Genomic DNA, 20636 nt, shown 5'->3' on the forward strand with positions numbered 1-20636 from the left:
GGAATGCAATGAATGTAATTTCCCCGATCTACATACAAGGCGAAAGTCTTGCAACATTCAAAGATGAGTACTTATTAAGTACACCATGGCACATAAAAGAGCTTATGAAGCCTTGAACCGAAAAAAGCAAGATCTCAGAGATCGTAAAAAAAAAAAAGGAGGTAATGTCGTTTTACTCGCTGTACATTTTACTCAAACATTACCAGTTATTCCACGAGGGAGACCAGCAGATGAACTCAACGCGTGTTTAAAATCCATGCTTCTCCCACGCTCGGTTATATGTCGCGTGTTCTCGGGTAGGTACACCAAAAAATGTATACATTTAAGCATGTAATGGGCAAACAAAAAATGAGGTATACCCGAAGGCACTGCAGTAGTACTCAATGTAACTTTACTTCTTAAATGTTAATGTTTTACTGTTTAATAGTTTATACGCTTCTTATATATTGTTCAAATTCTTTTATCAAAATACCAGTGACAGCGCAATGCACGATAACATGGAGTGAATACACCATACACATCTGCCCACGGCCGCCCTGGTGTGCGCAGATAGGAGTTGATTCTAAAATAAAATAAACATAAAAAGAGTAATACAATCATCACCCATAAAGCGGATAGCAGACGTGACGTATTATATGTGTACCAGATTTCAAGTCAATAGGTGAAACGGTTTGCAATCTACAGCTGATTTAAAATCCTGGACAGACCAACGAAAAGCCACGGTAGCAAATTATAGAAGAAGATTTTACTGTTTAATAATTTATATTTATATGAAATGTGCTTCTTATATATTACTTCATATTCTCATATGATAATGATGTTAATGTTGTTTATATTGATTTCTATGTTATTGTAAGTGCATCTATGTGTGTGTATGTATGTATGTATGTATGTATGTATGTATGTGTATATATATATATATATATATATATATATATATATATATATATATATATATATATATATATATATATATAAAAAATCAATATATAAAAAATATATGTGTATATGTATATATAATATATCTGTGTATGTGTGTATATGTGTGTGTATATGTGTATATGTATATATATATGACAGCAACACTCATAACAATGACAACACAATTACATTGACAATCATGTTACGTTATTTTTAAAATGTTTCCTTTACTTTTTCATAACCTCTTTAACACACTACTTCTCCGCTGCGAAGCGCGGGTATTTTGCTAGTATATATATATATATATATATATATATATATATATATAGTTTATAAATATATATGATGTATATCGAGTATATATAGTATACATCTTATGGGAAAGTTCACAGTCACAATACAATAGTTTCACTCCTTCCACCCATCAATTTTTTTATTACGCTTTTCCTGGTCTGGGTCACAAGGATCAAGTGCCTTGCTTAGCCTTATTCACTGCTGTTTACTGTGAATTTTTAACAAAAACACCTCTCATGCACATCAGATGACTTCTCAGTCTTAAATTTGACTCTTTGGTGACAAGGGTCAGAGGCTTACATCCATAAATGTGAATTATTCATTACAGTCTAAAGTTGAAGGAGTCCACAGAATATGGGTCACAAGACAGTGAGATGCTCACAGGTCTGAGGAGAGTTAATGTGTAATTGATCACACATTTGAGATAGAAAAGCTTGAACAAATATAATTCAATTTTCAATCTGTTCATGTCGCGCCCACCTGGGATTTGAAAAGGTAATCCTGCCAACCACACCAACATGCTGTTCCATAGTCAAAAGATCAATTCTTTTTTAACAAAGTACCACCTCATGATTTGTAGTTTTAATGTTGCTATATAAGACTGATGGATACTGACAATAAAAGCAATGTGGCAAGTACAAGGCCAGTGGAGAAAATGAACTGTCACGTCCAAATGAAAGATACTTTCCTGCTGAGGAATGGACAGGTGATTTTGTTTTCAACCACCTGTGCTACAGAACAGGTCTTCCACCAGAAGCTAAGTATGGTCAGGCCTGGCCAGTACTTGGATGGGAGACCACCTAGGAAAAGCTCAGGCTGCTTCTGGAAGAGGTGTTGGTTAGGCCAGCAGGAGGTGCTTAACGTGTGGTCTGTGTGTGGATCCCAATGTCCCAGTGCAGAGATGGGGACACTGTGCTGTAAGAAATGAGATGAGATGTAAAACTGGGGTTCTGACTCTCTGTGTTCATAAAAGATCTCTGGGCATCTTTTGGAAAGAGTAGTGTGTATGCTGATGTCCTGGCTAAATTGCCCACCATAGCCTCTGGCCACCTATCATCCCCTGTCTCTAATTGGCTATCTCTCTCACCCCTTCACCGCCCAATAGCTAATTTATAGTGAGCAGTTTGGCACCATAATGGCTGCTGTTGCACCATCCAGGTGGGTGCTACACATTGGTGGTGGTTGAAGTGGCTCCTCTCTGTCTATGTAAAGTGTTTTGAGTAGCGAGAAAAGCACTATATAAATGTAATTACTGAGATAGTGTCCAGGCATAGATTTCAGTTAAGGCTCCTGGGGCTAAGAGGCAGAGAAGCTAAGTTGCCAAAAGAAACAATCAGAAGAAAAAGAGAGGCTTTCACAGCAATAGCCATGATGAACCAGACTATAAATACTGTACATGCATGAATACAAAACTTGTTAAGACATCTTGGCTAAAGAAAATCCTGCAGGCTTTACATAAATCTGCATGCTTAGTTAAGAAATGTATGCCAAGACACCTCTACTGATGTTTATGGTGCAACAATTGAAGTACCCAGTGTGCCATTTGTAAACACAGTCAATATGGAACTGAAGAACAATAGAGATCAAGGAAAGCGTCACATTTCCAAACAAAACACATTTTCATGCTGTGTTCTGATCATTGGCAGTTTAGAATCATGTATAAACATTCCGAAATCCTCTTAATAAAAATGGCAATTCTGTTATATTCTTCTGTTGTTAGATATGGAAACACTTTCAGCACAAGAAGGTTGAGGCTGCCATACTGATGAGCTGTCAGAAAGTGATAACAGTGTAACCCAGTAAATAAAAAAGGTCTGAATGGATAAATATAAGGAAACATCTGTGAGATGGCAGTAGGTGACTCTAGGCTCATGTGACAAAATGGAAAGCGACCTGGAAATCCAGAAGTAATCAGACTTCCATCAGATGCAACTTTCTGGGAAGGAAACTTCACTTCCTTAGGGCTAGTTTCAGGTCTCCCTGCTGACCAGCCTTCCTGAAATAAAGTAGAGATGCCATTAGGCTTCAGATGTACCAAAAGCCATTTTACAGGACTGGTTAAAGCATAATACTGAGAACAGGGTAAAGCAATAATATATTTTCAAAAATACTTTAAAGATTTGTGTGATGAAAGGTACCCTAAAGGCTAGTACTTTTAAGTTTTTAATGTTGTCATTGGAAATAAACAGAAACAGAGTCAGGAATAGGGAATGAGGTAAGAAGGGGGTCAGAAGGGACACAGTCCCTCCACTCTGGTACCGTTGAAGCTCAGTAATGATCTTTCCGTAGGTTCACCTACAGAAACTTTGTTTTAACTTTAACTTCCTCTATAGTCAAGTTCTATCATCTTCTCAGCACTCAAGACTAGAAGCAACCATGGTAGGGCCAACTTGAGGACCTCACTAAACCGTCCAATTGATAGTAACAACAGGAGGTGTGTGCAGAGGACAGGGACTTAATCAGTGAAAGCCACATTTAATGTGATTCCTCCTTCATAGGGAACAAATCCAAGCCCTGATCCCAATCATGAATGGAGTCCCCATCACAAATTACCCACACCTCTCAGAGTTGGTTAGACATACATTGATCAATTCAATGTAGCGCATGCACAGCCATAGACATCTAACGGCATCACAGACCTGTCGTTGCTCTCTCTCACATGTTGCTGTTTCACGATAGGCCTCTGAGAAATCTTTTTCTACTACATATGATTTCAAACAGGCATGACTAGACCATGGGTGTTGCAAAATGTGTTACACATTTACAATAGTGGATAAGCAAATGTACAGGAACAGAACCAGAAGGATTTACTATAGATAGATAGATAGATAGATAGATAGATAGATAGATAGATAGATAGATAGATAGATAGATAGATAGATAGATAGATAGATAGATAGATAGATAGATAGATAGATAGATAGATAGATAGATAGATAGATAGATAGATAGATAGATAGATAGATAGATAGATAGATAGATAGATAGATAGTCCTATCTCCTGGGCTGATCCTTGTGTTCTGGTGAGATGATACTGTATGTCTATAAACCTCTTCACTAGGCCTTATCATCATGTCTTATGACTTCACTTTTGAGTGCTATGTTGATGATATTCAGCTGTACCTGTCTTTCCCACCAGAGTACCACTCAGTTCACACTAGGAACTCTCCATGTCTCAATGAAATTGCAACCAGGATGAAAGAGTACCACCTCCAGCTCTACCTGGCAAATGCGGACCTTCTTATTATCTCTGCTTCTCTGTCTATTCAGCACCTCATGTATGTTTAGCCCAGCTCATTTATGCTAACACCTACCAAGTCTGTGTGCAACAATGTGGTGGTGATCAATGACCAGCTGTCCTTCACTGACCAACTTGTGACCCTCTCTTGGTCTTGTAGATTCACTGTATGCAACATCCACAAGATCAGAATATATCTCACGAAGTATGAATCACAATTGCTGGCCCAGGCTTTGGTCTTGTCACATTTGGAGTAATACAACTCTCTGCTGGCAGGAGTTCCAGCTCATCTAGCCAAGGCAGTGCTGATGATTGAAAATGCAGAAGCACATCTGGTGTTCAACCAGCTGAGGTGGGCACATGTCAGTCCTCTCTTTTAGGTCACTACATTGGCTCCCATCATCAGCAAGTATTAAGTTCAAAACCTTGATGTTGGCCTACAGAGTAGTAAGTGAGTTAGCACTCATACATATGGAAACAGTTATGAGGTTGTATGTGCCTTCTCGTCCACTCAGGTCTGAAGATGAATGGCATCTAGGGATGCTACATCTGCGTGGCATCAAGTCTCAATCCATCTCTTGGCTGGTAGAATGAACTGCCCACCTCCAATTGTTTGAGGCTCTCTGGTGAATTTCTGTCTAGCTGAACTTAGATTCTTATAACTAGAGAAGTGTAATTCACTTGTATTTTGTTCTGAGCCTTTCACTTGTGGTGATCAATTTAGTACCCTTGTGATGGAACACTTGTTCCCAAACAGTCCCCCAGGCTGAAGTTTACTCAATTATGCTGACCTCTTTTGTAAGGCATCTGTTAATTAAATACATTTAAATGTAAAATATAAATATTTATTCACATGTACTAATGTCCAATGGGGTATTTCCATGCCATGCTTGGATAATTAGTTTTTATTCACAGCTAGTCTGCCTTCTCTGGGGTACTCTAGTGTCCCACAACAGTCATAAAACATGCAGTTAGGCTGACTAAAGTCCCCAGTCTGGTTGTGTGTGTCAGTGAGCTGAGTGATAGGCTGGCATCCCGTTGTGGGTTTGGTATGTACCTTGTGTCAGTTGTTGCCTTCATAGGCACCACTTCTCCGCTAACCTTCTCTTCACAACTTATGTCAAAATGAGCCTCTCCTCTTCCAGACTGACAGAAAATGGACAACCGCTAAGAAATATTTTAGCAAGCCTCAAGTCTTCAGCATGTTTATTTTTACATCACACCACATCCCGATATCTGTGAAAAGGATAAAGGTCCAAGTCTTTAGAGTCCTGGTGTTTCCTGTTTTGCTATATGGTTGCAAGCCATGGATGCTATCCAGTGACCTGAGATAAAGACTGGACTCCTTTGGTAGTCTCTTTGGATCCTTGTGTACCGCTGGTTTGACTTTGTGTCAAATGAGCGGTTGCTCACAGAGTCCCAAATGTGGCACATTACCTGCATTGTGAGGGAGCGTCAGTTACGGCACTATGGCCATGTGGCGCGTTTCCCCGAGGGTGATCTGGCTCACAGGATCCTCATTGTTGAAGACCCGAGTGGCTGGACCAGGCCAACGGAACGCCCACGTAACACCTGGCTGTGGCAGATAGAGGGTCATTTCCGGAGGTTGGGACTGGACCGCGTATCTGCCTGGCGGGGTTACCAACCGGGATCGTGAGTTGTTTCGTCGTGTAGTTGTTGTGGCAGCGCACTGTACCAGTGCATGCTCCTCAACCTGACCTGACCTGACCATATCAATCTACTGATTTTGATTATTTTTATATATTTTATTAATCCTAGAAGGTAAATTGTATTTTTGCATGACCTTTGGGGGTCAGCTATTGTACAGCACCCCTGGAGCAATTATCAAGTTAAGGGCATTGCTCAAGGGCCTAACAGAGTAGTAACGGGATTTGAACCGGCAACCATTCCAGATACCAACAATAGTCCTTAGCCTAAGAGCCACCACTTTGTCTATGGCAAAATAACCCAGATATTTTGAACTACATTTTAGGGCTGTCACGGAATAATTAAAAAAATATATTTGTATTATTCCAGTCACAGTAATAGCAATAACAGAATAGAACAAACACAAATTATGCAAATGTATTTGCTAAAAAATGATGTGGGGCTGAGTGAGCAGAAAAATGTCATTTCCTTTTTTTTTTTTTCTGGCGAACTTTTTATTTGTTTATGGCTTGCAGCTGATTACACGACACTGAACTCTCTATAAATATTGAACATTTGCCAGTTTTATCTCTGAGCAGAGGAAGAGAGAAATTTCAGACCTGCCAAGTTCACAGACAGCCTTGGGTAAGAAAGTCAGAGAGTCATCAGCCGTTTTACGAAAACACATTTCTTCAGCTTTCTACAGCATGTGAGGGACGGTGCTTTACGTTTATCTGTGCTGCTGTTTTCTTGTAGAATGAAGTGCCTTGTGCTTGCCATAACTCTACTGGTGGCCGTCACAGCAGGTCCCGTGTCAGTGGAAGACCTTGAGTTCTATGCATGGAAGTTAAAATATGGTAAGGTGGTCTTTGATTTCTTAAGAATGTCAGGTCATATACAGTAAGTCAGATTATGGGCTGATGGTAACATTATCTTCTGTTGCCCTGCTCCACTGTGAGATTAGATAATAAAACTTTGTTTGTAAGTTAATGTTTGCTTCATGTACTATAAACTAAATTTGACCTAAGAAGGAGAATTAAAACAGTAAACAAGAGCCTGTAAAATATAATCTGACCTAGAAGTTATGCGTGCAAATAAAAATTAAACACATACAATTTGAATTTACGCACATGTACACGTTAGTGAAGTGTTTAGTATCGCTTCTTTCTAGAATTTACAGCCTGTTGTGATTCTCATTTAAGTTCTGAGGAGTTCCATAGTTTTCCTTTTGAGGGGCTCCCATATTCTCTCTTAGTCCAAAGACATAACTGGCAATAAATGTGGTGCGAGTGAGCAGTATGGTGGCTCAGTGGTTAGTGCCTTACAGCCGCAGGGATCTGGGTTAAATTCCAAATATGTCTCCTGTCTCTGTACTGTTTTCACGTTCTCACTGTGTTCAGGTGGATTTTCTTTGGGTATTCCCGTTTTCTTCTAACATGTGTGTAAGGTTAAGAGATCATATTTATTTGGTTCATTGTGATTGTGTCCAGTGAGTAACTGTCATCTCTACCAGGACTGATTCCTGCATCGCTCCCTGTGCTGCTAGTGTGGGGTCCAGCTGTCTTTAACACTCTCATAGAAAAATAGACTGTTAATGAATAAATATGCTTAGTCCTTATGTTTTTTTGTTTTATTTATGAATTAATACAATCATTTAATAAACTTATTTTAGATATATTTTAAATAATACAGGCTGTACATGTCTGGAACTTACCTTGATTTGGAAAGTTAAAGGCTATATGTACAGGATGTATATCCTTAGGAAAATGCTCTGTTAGTTCATAGGAATTGCACTTGCATCCAGCAGGGGTCACATGCTCCCTAGGAATATGTCTATTACAGATTGCAGAATTTACTATACCTAAACCAAAAGTATATATATTGTCAAGTTTGGGTCACAGAGTTTATCTTTAGTACACAAGAACACAGGTAACAACTGGCAGATGTCCTCTTCTAGCTCCCATCTTCAGTTTAAAAGAACACATAGTCTCCCTCGTCCAACAGGTTCAGCAGCTCAGAAGCAGTGGCTGGTGCAGACGCAGTCTGGGGGAGAGAGAACAGAAGAGTGAGCCATTTAGCTGGTCAGGTCTTGGGCTTTTAAATGTTCTAAGCATCGTGTGAGAAGCACGTTACGTGGTAAGCCTGAAAACCGGCTGCTGATGCTGGGAAAGGCAAGTTAGGAGTGTACTTGTTTCCCATTAAAATTCTGTTTTCAAAGGAGAGCTGTGTGTCTTAATTATTGGTTTACTGTTCAACAAAGTGCCAGCGTGTAGCTAACAGAGTGTCAGTGTGTAGCAGCCGGACTTACACGGCAGGAATATGCAGGGATGGAGCTTCCAAACTGTCTTTGAGCGAATACTACTGCCATCAGTGAATCGGCGGCGACGCTGGTCACAAAATATGTATACATTACTATACATATAAAATCTAATGTCTGTCTGTCTGTTTTTCACGAGAGAACTACTTTTAGATCAGGTTTTTTTCTAGTATTTGCTTGAACATTCCGGTTGAATTTGCGACTTCTCTCATCATATCATAGTTTGCTTGCGGTTTCTGATTTATTCACGCAAATCTGATAGACAGGCAGGCTGCAGCCAAGTCACTCTACCTCTCACCACGTGTTGGAGCGTACCTTGCCTCCGCTTAGCTAGTGATACCTGTTTGTTCAGCAGACATTATCATCTACAGATATTTAAAGAGTAACGTTTGATGTTTTTGAGAGAGAGATCACAGCTACGTGTGTTATAGAGGGTAACTGCTCATTGGCAGAGATATCACGGCCACATGCTCTTTTCCTCATACGAGGGATGCTCTCCCATCATAGTTGAACACGAGCAGATACAGTGCCAACGTTTGACGATGGAGCGTACCTACCTTCTGCTTGGCCAGAGATACCTTGCCAACTTTTTACATTTTTGGCAAAGAGATCACAGCTACATTCATGCCTCTGATAGCAAAACCAAAAATATTGTATATCAAGAGGCCCTTGGATATGAAAGCTATCAGTATAAATTCATCTCAATACAAATTATTACATTTTTTTTTTAATTTTTTAATTGATTTTTAAAGTTTGTCCTGTTTCACTACAACACAGGCAGAGCCACAGGGGACAGCTAGTATATATATATATATATATATATATATATATATATATATATATATATATATATATATATATATATATATATATATTAATGAAAACACAAATAAGCAGAAAGAGTTGGAACATCTGTAGGCAAGCTGAAATAAACTCGTTGGAAAAGAGAAAAAAATGTGACAATATATTATAAAATAAAATATTATATCCTTCCCTAGTGGTACAATAAGAAAAAGAAAAAAAATATCACAAAAGAAAGGACACACTTAGCTTCTTTTAATATTGGCTGGACACTCCAAATAATACAATTTTCGAAGGAGAGCTACTGGCAAAAGCATGATGCTGTTGTGAGTTCCTGCCATTGACTCTGGCCTGTTTTGAGTGAGTGCGGGAGGCATCTTTCCTCGGTACGACAGGAGTGATTTCTTCAATCCATCCATAGGTGAACTCTAATGTTCATTGCAGTTGCCAGAGATTTATACTTTTCTCATGGTCTTTGTTTCCAGAATAATAAAATGCATTTGTCAAATGACCCAGGTTCACTTCCCGGGTTCTCCCTGCATGGAGTTTGCATGTTCTCTCCGTGTCTACGTGGGTTTCCTCCAGGTGCTTCGGTTTCCTACCACAGTCCAAAGACATGCAGGTTAGATGCATTGGTGATTCTAAATTGTCCCTAGTGTGTGCTTGGTGTGTGGGTGTGTGTGCGTGTGCCCTGTGGTGGACTGGCGCCATGCCCGGGGTTTGTTTCCTGCCTTGTACCCTGTGTTGGCTGTGATTGGCTCCAGCAGACCCCTTGACCCTGTAGGTAGGATATAGCGGGTTGGATAATGGATGGATGGATTTGTCAAACATGGGATTCATTCACAGGGAAACTCTAAATAACAGACAATAGCCCCTGGCCATATATTGACCTTCACCAAACGGAGCAAATCAGCACTTTTTAGTAGTCTGCGTGAGTTGCCTCCATTTGACTTTTCCCACTTCCTTGTCAGGTTGTTCACATGGCCGTATTGTTTCTCCCTGTTAGCTGGTTTGCATATTTTAGATATTTTCAGCTACAGTATGTTCATTCATGGCCTTATTTTTGAGTAAAATCATATACTGTGGGGCAATAAACAAATCACAGTGACACACTTCAAACCTTTGGCTACAGCACTACATGAAATTAAAAAAATAATTATATGTTGTGGTAAAATGTTACAAGTGTAACAGTATAATGCACATTAAAACATTAAACTAAATCATAAAAAGTCCAATAAACAAGAAGCTTTAGGTATGTATATAATTTTAGCAACACATTAGAAACTGAAACAACCCCCAGAAAGATGACATGTCTGCCCCATTCATTTACTGCTTTTATATTGGAGACTTTTACATTTTGTCCCCATCATACACTTTCTCATAATGGAGAAACTAGATCTTCAGCAAACACTTCTAAAAAAATCACAGAAAGGTTTTTTGGACTCAGTAACATAAATAAATAAATAAATAAATAAATAAATAAATAAATAAATAAAGTAGCTCTTGCCAAGCTTTTATGTAGCTTTGTGTTAGGCAGGTTTCAGGTTTCTGTTTCTAACGGGAACAATGATGAGTGCGGCTGCAGTATGAGGATCAACTTGTTGTATGAACACAGTAATGTAATACAAATGCAGGAATTTAAAAAAAAAATAACTACATGCCAAATAGACCACAAGTGAAATAAATGCCTTAAGAAGATATTTCTGTTGCTGTGTTCATTGTTAGCAGGTTAGCTGCATTCCTTCACTTTACACCCTTAAAGGAATTCTAAATTATTGGATAAGAGGTATGCTAGAGAAATAGTTAGTGTATAATATAATATAATATAATATAATATAATATAATATAATATAATATAATATAATATAATATAATATAATATAATATATAAACGTCTACATGTGGAAGTGTGTCTGTCTGTCTGTCCGGCCTGGAAATGCGAGGCTAGGCATGAAGCTCAAAGAGCCGGCAAGGCGGCCCCAAGTTAATGAGTCAGAAGAAGAAAGAAGTACAAGGCTACAGCATGAAGCTAAAAGAAAGCGACTCCATTGCCAAAGTGAAAAACACCGAGGTTAGACAAACGAGAGAGAAACTCGCTTAGCCACTGATAAACAAGGGGGGCAAGCACATCTCCATAAGGAAACCGCCGACTCTGCATTTCAATTTTTTTTCTGACGATTTCAATAGTTTCTAGGAGCCCAGGCTTTTGACAGCAAAGGCTTACACAGCCAATATAATATAATATAATATAATATAATATAATATAATATAATATAATATAATATAATATAATATAATATACAGTAACTAGACATTAAGCCCATTACAATAATGGGCACTAGAACAGTAGTGCATTCTCTTTGAGAATTTTTTTTACGCTCATTTTCCTGTTCTTCTATAGATCTATTTGCTCTTCTGAGTCTTTCTCTTTTAGGGTTTTTCTAACGCTCATTATCTTTTTTGGGTGGCATGTTGTTAGTAGATAGTCACTAATATAGGCTTGTACGTACGTAATATTTTCTGTTACAGTAATACAGGCTTATATGTGGCTGTAATATGCGTCACTGTATTGTGTGCCTTTAATTTTCTCTCGCAGTAATACTGGTTTGTATTTCCGTAAAATGCGTGTAATTTTCTTTGACAGTAATATTAGCTTTGATGTCCGTAATATGCGTTTAATTTTCTGTCACAACAGTGGGCAATCAGCAGATTCTCCTCAGCAACTGATGTAATGTTTGGCGTGTAGTTGATAATCGTGCTTGTGGCATCTCTCCAGCAAGTACTGTGCAGTTCCCCAGCAAGTATTTTAATCTGTGCTGGCGTGCAGCTGATTATTGTATGTGTGGCGTCTCCCCAGCAATGGATTTTATGTGCGCGAAAATAAATCTACTTTTAAAAGTCATCCTATTGAAATATCATGAAAATTCGTATATTTAGGAAAACCCCTTCAACGACTGACACTTTACCGGGCCAGGCTTCTTAATCGCAAATCTGACATCCTCAGAGTGAACACTTGCACAACCACAAACACTAATCCCACCTCTTTGGGGAAGCTGGTCTCCGCGTCTCAGTACCCGATTGGATTTTTCGTGCCTTTTGTTTTAAGTCTTAAACCTCATTTCCAGAAATCCTATTGGATCGGCTGCACGATATTTTATAGGTCCCGCCCTCTCTGTCTTGTGTGACACTTCAGGCGGCCTTTGAAGCATTGCACCATGCCCCGCGCATGTGCACTTCACCAGAAGACACACACACACGGACACTGGACGCACACAGGGGTTTTATTAAAGAGGATATAATATAATATAATATAATATAATATAATATAATATAATATAATATAATATAATATAATATAATATAATATAATATAATATAATATAGAGGGTGACTGGGTGGTGCAGAATTTGCATGCCTCTGGAAACAGAGGCTTTTTGGTGTGTTGAAAATCAATAACCACAACTACTGTATATTTCCCCACTACTGGTCAATAAATAGCAGAGGGTTATCATCGTGATTTCAGCCAGGGCACAATTATTCATTGTAAATCCATTTATATTTCAATTACAAGGTAGTAATATGGGGGTATAGTGGGCTGGAGCTTATTCTGATAGATTCAAAAACAAGGAAGGAGCCAATTAGTTCATGTTCATTTACAATAAGCCAATTCACATGACTGTGGGAGAAATCCCACATGAAAATTGGGAGGACAATAGAATTAGAGAAGATTCTCAAGGAAAGAAAATAGGCTCAAAACTGTACACAACAACAATGATATCTACTGTGTTTCCTCATCATCTACTGTACATTTTGAAAAGCTATCTATCCATCCATCCATGCATACAGTATATCCATCATCCACATATCTACTCCTAATCCAAACCTGCTGATTCCACCAAAAAGCTCATCCCTTCAGCATTAGTCAATTTCATGATCTATTCACACTGATACATTGGTACTCATTCATACTGGGTCAGCTTTAACAGATCAATTAACCTGATATGTTTGTCTATGGGATATTAGAAATAGCTGGAATCCCTGGGGTAGAAGAACAGGGACAGAACAGGAATCAAATAAAGAGCCCTGGTACCCTACGCCAGTGGCGTAGCTAGGTGGGGGCAAGGGGGGACATTTGTCCCCGGGCGCAGCATCCAGGGGGGCACCGAATTGATGTTCCCCATTGCAGTTTGGCAAACAGGAGGGGGTGCAAAATCTTCAGTTGTCCCCGGGCGCTGAAAACCCTAGCTACGCCTCTGCCCTACACCACTTGTGTTGACCACCACACCAAGGATATCATTGTTATGAAAGAAATGGAGGGTATGATCCGTATACTGGACCACTAGTCATTTTAATAATAATTTCATTTTTCTCTCACTTTGCTAAAATTCATTGTTTGTACAATTGGTATTTTGCAGTTACTCTGCCATGGGTGTGTGTTTGTGACTCTTCTTCTGTTTGCTCTGCAGTCTTGGAAGGGGCTCTGCCCTGACTTTCCATAACTCTGAGCAGAGTAACTATGACAAAATGACATAAAAGTTATCAGAGGCCACAATTCCCTCTTCCTGGCAACAGCCTCTCATTTCCAAGAATTATTTGAGTCATCTGTGAAGTCTGCTGCTTTACTGGAACACATTTCACATGCCAGAAAGCAACAGAATGAGGTCCTATTCCGGCTGGAGAAATACACGAGTGCCATGTCAGAACCTCAGGCATGAAGTTGTCAAGATCTGCTTGGGGTTACTGAGGTTTCTTTTGGGTGTATTGGTATTGCACCATCCAGGGCTAATCATAATGAAACTAACTTGGAGTTTCTGTGCAAACTTTGCAGACTTTCTAATAATCACATGGGGAAATGGCAGAGAACATTCTGTTGAGATCTTTATAGTTCTGTCACACCAAAATATTGGTTATTTTTGGTGGTCGCCCATTCAAATCACCATGGAAATATGCAGTGTGTTTTAAAAAATGTGCTGGATTGATGGATGGGTTAAACACAACATATTAGGAAAATACACAAAACATAGGAAATCAGCCCTTTGCCATTCCAAAGCAACTGCCCCTTCATGTTTTCTGTTCCCTGTTGATGAAGATGAGCACATAAACACTGCCATGTCATTGAGGAATGTATCCGATATCATCTCTTTCCCCAGTACATCTTTAAAACTGGAATAGCCAAGATTGACATTACAACTGGCATATCTGGCAACAAGAAAATCGTCACAATTCACACAGATCAACACAACGTCTGCATCTGACAAGAAATGACTCCAAAGACCTTAATTTAGGACACGAGTGGAGTTAGCACATGAAAAACACATAAACCAATGTGAGTTGAGTCAGGCTGAAAAATGCACATGTTTCAACACGTGTGTCTGCCATTGGTGTGAATCAAGTTTTCCACAGAATCAAAGCTGGGAGTTAATTATATAGAGAAGCAGACTGTGGAGCCTACTACTAAAGCTCAATATACAAACCACTGATGATATTAGAAAAATAAAACATAATGTTAAATCTTCTTTGGAAGAGCCTTTTAGCTTTCTCTATCACTAGTTAGAGTGGTAAAACAAAGAATGTGATCAATTGAAAGGATGCTAAGACATGTAAGCTGCTTTCTTGTGAATGTCAACGGGCATTGTAATGATAAACAATATGTCTGCAACTGCCAGCATGAAGACCCCGCATCTGCAAAACAAAATAGAGTCCCCAGAATTGCATCACATGGCGTGGCTTCCAGTCATAGGGTATGTCTGACTTTCCAAATGCAGTTGCTTGTCTTGTCGCTGGACCGTTTCACTTTACATGACTGATGCCAACTTCTCAGAACAATCTTGCTCACCCCTTTTTTTGGCAGCCAGTAGAGTGCTTCCTGATAGAGCTGGTGCTGTAAGAAAGGTTAACAGGTTGAGCAAGTTCAACCACCACCTTGGTCCTTTATTTTCCATTCTGTCATGGTATGTGAAACACAGGACATCAGGCAGACAAGCTTCTCTTCTCTTTGTGAAGTCTGAAACACTCGTGTTCCTTATTCTTCATTGCTGACTTACATACATTGTGCTTCCAAATGAGCATTCATTGGTTGCCAGCTCTCATGCACCCAGCGCCCACCCCTACACCTAAAGATGTAATCAAACCTGTCGCGGACTAGTTGGAGTGGCTGCGTGTGTCAGTCTAGATGACTTTTCTTCATGGGAGCCTGATGATGACCGTCCCCTACTTGTGAAGATTATGAAAATCACTAGAAAAGTCACCTAATGTGACACGGCTTAAAGACACCAAACATAACAATGAACATAAAATTTACTTCAAAACACCAATTAAAAATTTATCAGAACCTACATGGTGAGAACATGACAGTCCAGAAATCGTGACACTTAGGAAGTAGAGCCAAGTAATGTTATGTTGAAAAAAACGTCCATTTGGGATCTTCTGAGGACAATCTTGAGAATGCTGTTCTTCTAGTGGGGATGTACTGAGCAGAACAAGACTTTCTAATTTATGTTTTTAGTAATTTAGCTACCTGGTTTTATTATAGAAATCTTTTAAAAGTACAATATAGCCCTCATCCTGAGAGGAAACTGTCAGTTTACTCACCGGTTAGTCTCTTTGCTTTGGCGGTCTGTTCTTCATCTGAAGGGAGAAAATGTACTCACCTCTTCAAGTGCTGACATAACAAAAATAATAAGAGATGTTACTGCTCCTGTCGTATGGCTTCAGCTTCTGCCAACTGTGATTGTATGCAGTGAATTAATCATGTCGAATAGAAGTAAGTGGGCTATGGACTGTCCTGTGCTTGCAGAATTAGAGCACATTACTCAGTTTCCTCCAAATAAAATATATTTCAACTAGCTGTGCTACCCATCTAAGATGGGTTGAAATCTAAGTAATCAAAGTAGACCTCAGTGTTAACATTTATAGTGCACCATGCACTAGGTCTCTGTAATATCGGATTGGATTGGATTTACTTTCTTGTCATTCAAACCATGCAACAAGGAGGGCACAGCTGAACAAAATTGTGTTTTTCAAGTCTCAATGTATGAGCACAAACACAGAGACAAGTACACGTTATACAACAACAGATAGACATAAAAGACAGCGTAAATAGACAGAATATGTGTATAATCCCATATACAAATTGGTGAATTGTTGTAAAATGTTGAAAAATATTAACATAATGCAGAGGCATAACAGCATTTTAGGAGAAATGAGATTCTGAATATACAGTATGTGTTCAAACAGTCTGTGGGTGTGTCCAGGAATTTAATAGTCTCGGTAGGTCAGCATGTTGTTTGTTGTTAGTGGGGGATGAGTATGAAGATACCCTGTGGGAAGAAACTCCTACTGAGTCTGGCAGTCTTGCCAGAGGGCACAAGTTTGAAAAGTCTCTGGGCTGGCTGGGTGGGGAATTTGACTATCTTAGTAGCTCTCCTAAGGCAGCATGACAAGTACAGATCTTGTATAGATGGGCCATTTGGTACGGGATCTGTAACAGCTGTGTTAATGTTTGTGATGCACCATCTGTTGGAATGACAAATGCAATGCATCTGCCTCTGTTTTATGCCATTTGATGCAAGATCTGTAACAGCTGAGTTGTTTGTGATGCCCCATCTGCTGGAATGACAAATGCAATGTGTTTTATTTCTAAAATTTTTTGTAATGTGCCATCGTTTGGAATGACTGTGACATAGAAACTAAAAGGACACACAGATAGAAACGCAAAGGCACTTATCCTTTTATTAAGGTGAATTGAAGTGTATTAAAATAAGGACAAAATGCAAACATCCCCACATACCTTATCCATCCATCTATTTTCCAACCCGCTGAATCCGAACACAGGGTCACGGGGGTCTGCTGGAGCCAATCCTAGCCAACACAGGGCACAAGGCAGGAACCAATCCCGGGCAGGGTGCCAACCCACCGCAGGACACACACAAACACACCAAGCACACACTAGGGCCAATTTAGAATCGCCAATCCACCTAACCTGCATGACTTTGGACTGTGGGAGGAAACCGGAGCGTCTGGAGGAAACCCACACAGACACGGGGAGAACATGCAAACTCCATGCAGGGAGGACCAGGTAAGCGAACCCAGGTCCCCAGGTCCCCCAACTGCGAGGCAGCAGCGCTACCCACTGCGCCACAGTGCCGCCACCACATACCTTATAAGTTTCATAAATGTAACCTCCCATAAAAATCACAGGACTAACGAAAACTTTTGTAAATGTTTCATTGATGTTTTGAATATAAAGTTTTGTTCTGACTGAAAAAGGGCAACACAAATACACTTCTAAATGTTACATTAATGTTCTGGATACATTTTGGATATAACCAAAAAAAGAACCAAATACCAATATTCCTAGATGTTCTTTTCAAATCCTGAATATAACCATATGTTATATGTTGACCCTTAGGGGTATTCTTTAGTTAAGCTGAACTAAGAATAAGTGGCAATTGGGCCAAATGTAATAAGAAAATATAGTTTATTAATAGATGCGCATTAATTTAAATAAGTGGCAACTCAGGGAGGACTCAAAGTGATAAACAAGCAAAAAACTACACCGAATATTGAACTCATGACAAACCTGTCTGGATAATTAACAGTGACTAACCCAAACCCTAACCGAAAGCTTAACCCTAACCTTCCATACCTTCTTAGAATCTCTTGTTGTTTTTCCTTCCTCCAGCCAAGTGATTTTCATTCACCGTCCTTTTAACTACACATTGCTTTAAGCCTGGGTCATACACTACATCTGGGAAAAGGCCGGGAAGTCTTTCCAGTGGCTGTGTAGAAGCTTGGTGGCAATATTCCAAGAGCTCCTACTGGCAACCCTGGTGCCACTGCATTTGTTAGCACCTTTGCTATATTAAAGAACCAGGCTGCACCCAGTTACCTGATGTTTCCAATGAGCAGCAGGTGAGCAAACATAGCACACAGTGTCACACTGCTGCCACCTACTGGAATTTTGAAGTATAACACCTTCAGAAAATAAACAATTTGATTTATGTCATCACTATTGTCACAAATAGAGTACAGTAATCCCTCCTCCATCGCGGGGGTTGCATTCCAGAGCCACCCGCGAAATAAGAAAATCCGCGAAGTAGAAACCATATGTTTATATGGTTATTTTTATATTGTCATGCTTGGGTCACAGATTTGCGCAGAAACACAGGAGGTTGTAGAGAGACAGGAACGTTATTCAAACACTGCAAACAAACATTTGTCTCTTTTTCAAAAGTTTAAACTGTGCTCCATGACAAGACAGAGATGACAGTTCCGTCTCACAATTAAAAGAATGCAAACATATCTTCCTCTTCAAAGGAGTCAGGAGCAGAGACTGTCATAAAGGCAGAGGAAAATCAATAGGGCTGTTTAGCTTTTAAGTATGCGAAGCACCGCGGCACAAAGCTGTTGAAGGCGGCAGCTCACACCCCCTCCGTCAAGAGCACAGAAAGAGAGAGAGAGAGAGAGAAAAACAAGTAAGCAAAAATCAATACGTGCCCTTCGAGCTTTTAAGTATGCAAAGCACCGTGCAGCATGTCGTTTCAGGAAGCAGCTGCACAAAAGATAGCAACGTGAAGATAATCTTTCAGCATTTTTAGACGAGCGTCCGTATCGTCTAGGTGTGCGAACAGCCCCCCTGCTCACACCCCCTACATCAGGATCAGAGAAAGTCAGCGCAAGAGAAAGAGAAAAGTAAGCTGGGTAGCTTCTCAGCCATCTGCCAATAGCGTCCCTTGTATGAAATCAACTGGGCAAACCAACTGAGGAAGCATGTACCAGAAATTAAAAGACCCATTGTCCGCAGAAACCCGCGAAGCAGCGAAAAATCCGCGATATATATTTAAATATGCTTACATATAAAATCCGCGATGGAGTGAAGCCGCGAAAGGCGAAGCGCGATATAGTGAGGGATCACTGTACACTGAAATACTTACTTGCGTGTGCTAATCAACATCCACCATGTCACCAAGGTAAAACAATGCCTGGTAACAGCAGTCCTTTCTCTTTATTTAAAATGACTGCAGTCTCAAGTCCCAACTAAGCCTCACCTCACAATGTTGTCCTATGATAATCGATATCCATCTATCCAAAAGTTAATATCATAAGGTATTGAAAGGGGTGGCAAACACAAATCCCCTTATGCATTATTTAAGTGATTTGCACTGTTAGGTAAGGCATGACGTTTTCTTATGTAGAAATATAGATATATGTTATCTATGTAAATCATTTTTAAATGATCATAGAGTGAATAAAGGCAAACTTAAAAAGAAACATGTATCAAAGTCCCAACACTACATCATTAAACTTGTAGACTAGCTAACCTTGCAATGACATGAAAATGGATCAGCCTTCCAGGTAGTGATAATGCATTGTATGTGCCAGTCAGTCTTCCTTCTGTCAGCACCATCACAGCTTGAGTGGGAGCCAGTTACCAATGCAGTTCTCCTGTGTTAAAAGGAAAAACACTTTTACAAACAGAAGAGGTGCTAAAGCTACCACGAACAAGGAGCTGAAATGGAAGAAACAAACGCTCAAAGTGCAACTCTGTATATTGTACAGTATACCTTAAGCTATAATGGCTGATGTTTGTCACACCACCAGCTCTAGCTAACCACCAATCACAATGTCTAACGTGTCTAGTCCCCAGATTGTGTGCTACTCCTAGTGTTGTGAAGGTGTTGGATGATTCAGTTCAACCTTGTGACCTCACCGGAATCTTAGTTGCACTTCTTTAATGAATCTGCAATCACCACAGGTTGCCCAGCATTAAGAGTTCAGAAAGCCAAGATGTCCATTATCAATTTTATTTGGAAATACAATTCCAAGCCATTGACAAATCCAGAAATGATATTATATTCAAGATGTTGGTTAGAGAGACATATAATAGTACAATTACTATCAGATGAATGAAGTGAAGGTTTGTAATGTGAGTGTGTAGTTTCCACTAGGAAAAAAGAAAGAAAAGAAAGCCTTTAACAATAACTATAATAATAATGCAAAACAAAAAACTGTGCTAATATAAGACAATAACATAGAGTCAGCACTTTAACATGGCAGAGTAGTTTGCATGATCAATGATGCCCTGGGCGACGCTATTGGGAGTCGTGTACTCCTGGTAGGGCTACCCATAGTGGCAAAGTCGGAGGTGAGATCCTGATTAACACTGGCTCAACCAAAGTCACACAAAGGGTCCAACTCTCTGCTGTCCCTCATCATCCTGCACTCTGCTTGCCTCGTTGAGAGCCAACAGAAAGTAAAATGGTGTGATTGAGGACTGAGCACCCTCACTACCACCAATATCAACAACTTCTTTGCGAAGGCTCTTCTTTGTATGTGTCAGAGATGAAAAAATAGATAGACAGCATCATCATCACTGGATTGAGAGACAGCCATGAATGACAGAGAGCAAATGGCAAT

The 20636-nt window shown here is 39.6% G+C and overlaps 1 protein-coding gene across 3 annotated transcripts in view; it reads left to right on the plus strand.

Annotated features, from left to right (window-relative positions):
* The first annotated feature begins 6627 nt into the window (after positions 1–6627).
* LOC114665075 (procathepsin L-like) overlaps positions 6628–20636 on the plus strand; it is a 78676-nt gene continuing 64667 nt past the window's right edge. The window contains exons 1-2 of one of the 3 annotated variants that reach the window (XM_051918867.1): positions 6628–6745; positions 6857–6957. In XM_051918867.1, coding sequence (XP_051774827.1) covers positions 6858–6957 — 100 coding nt within the window. In that variant the 5' untranslated portion in view covers positions 6628–6745; position 6857. The other 2 variants (XM_028819457.2, XM_028819455.2) reach the window with 2 other exon arrangements.

The sequence above is a fragment of the Erpetoichthys calabaricus genome, chromosome 14, assembly GCF_900747795.2.
Source record: "Erpetoichthys calabaricus chromosome 14, fErpCal1.3, whole genome shotgun sequence".
Taxonomy (NCBI): domain Eukaryota; kingdom Metazoa; phylum Chordata; class Cladistia; order Polypteriformes; family Polypteridae; genus Erpetoichthys; species Erpetoichthys calabaricus.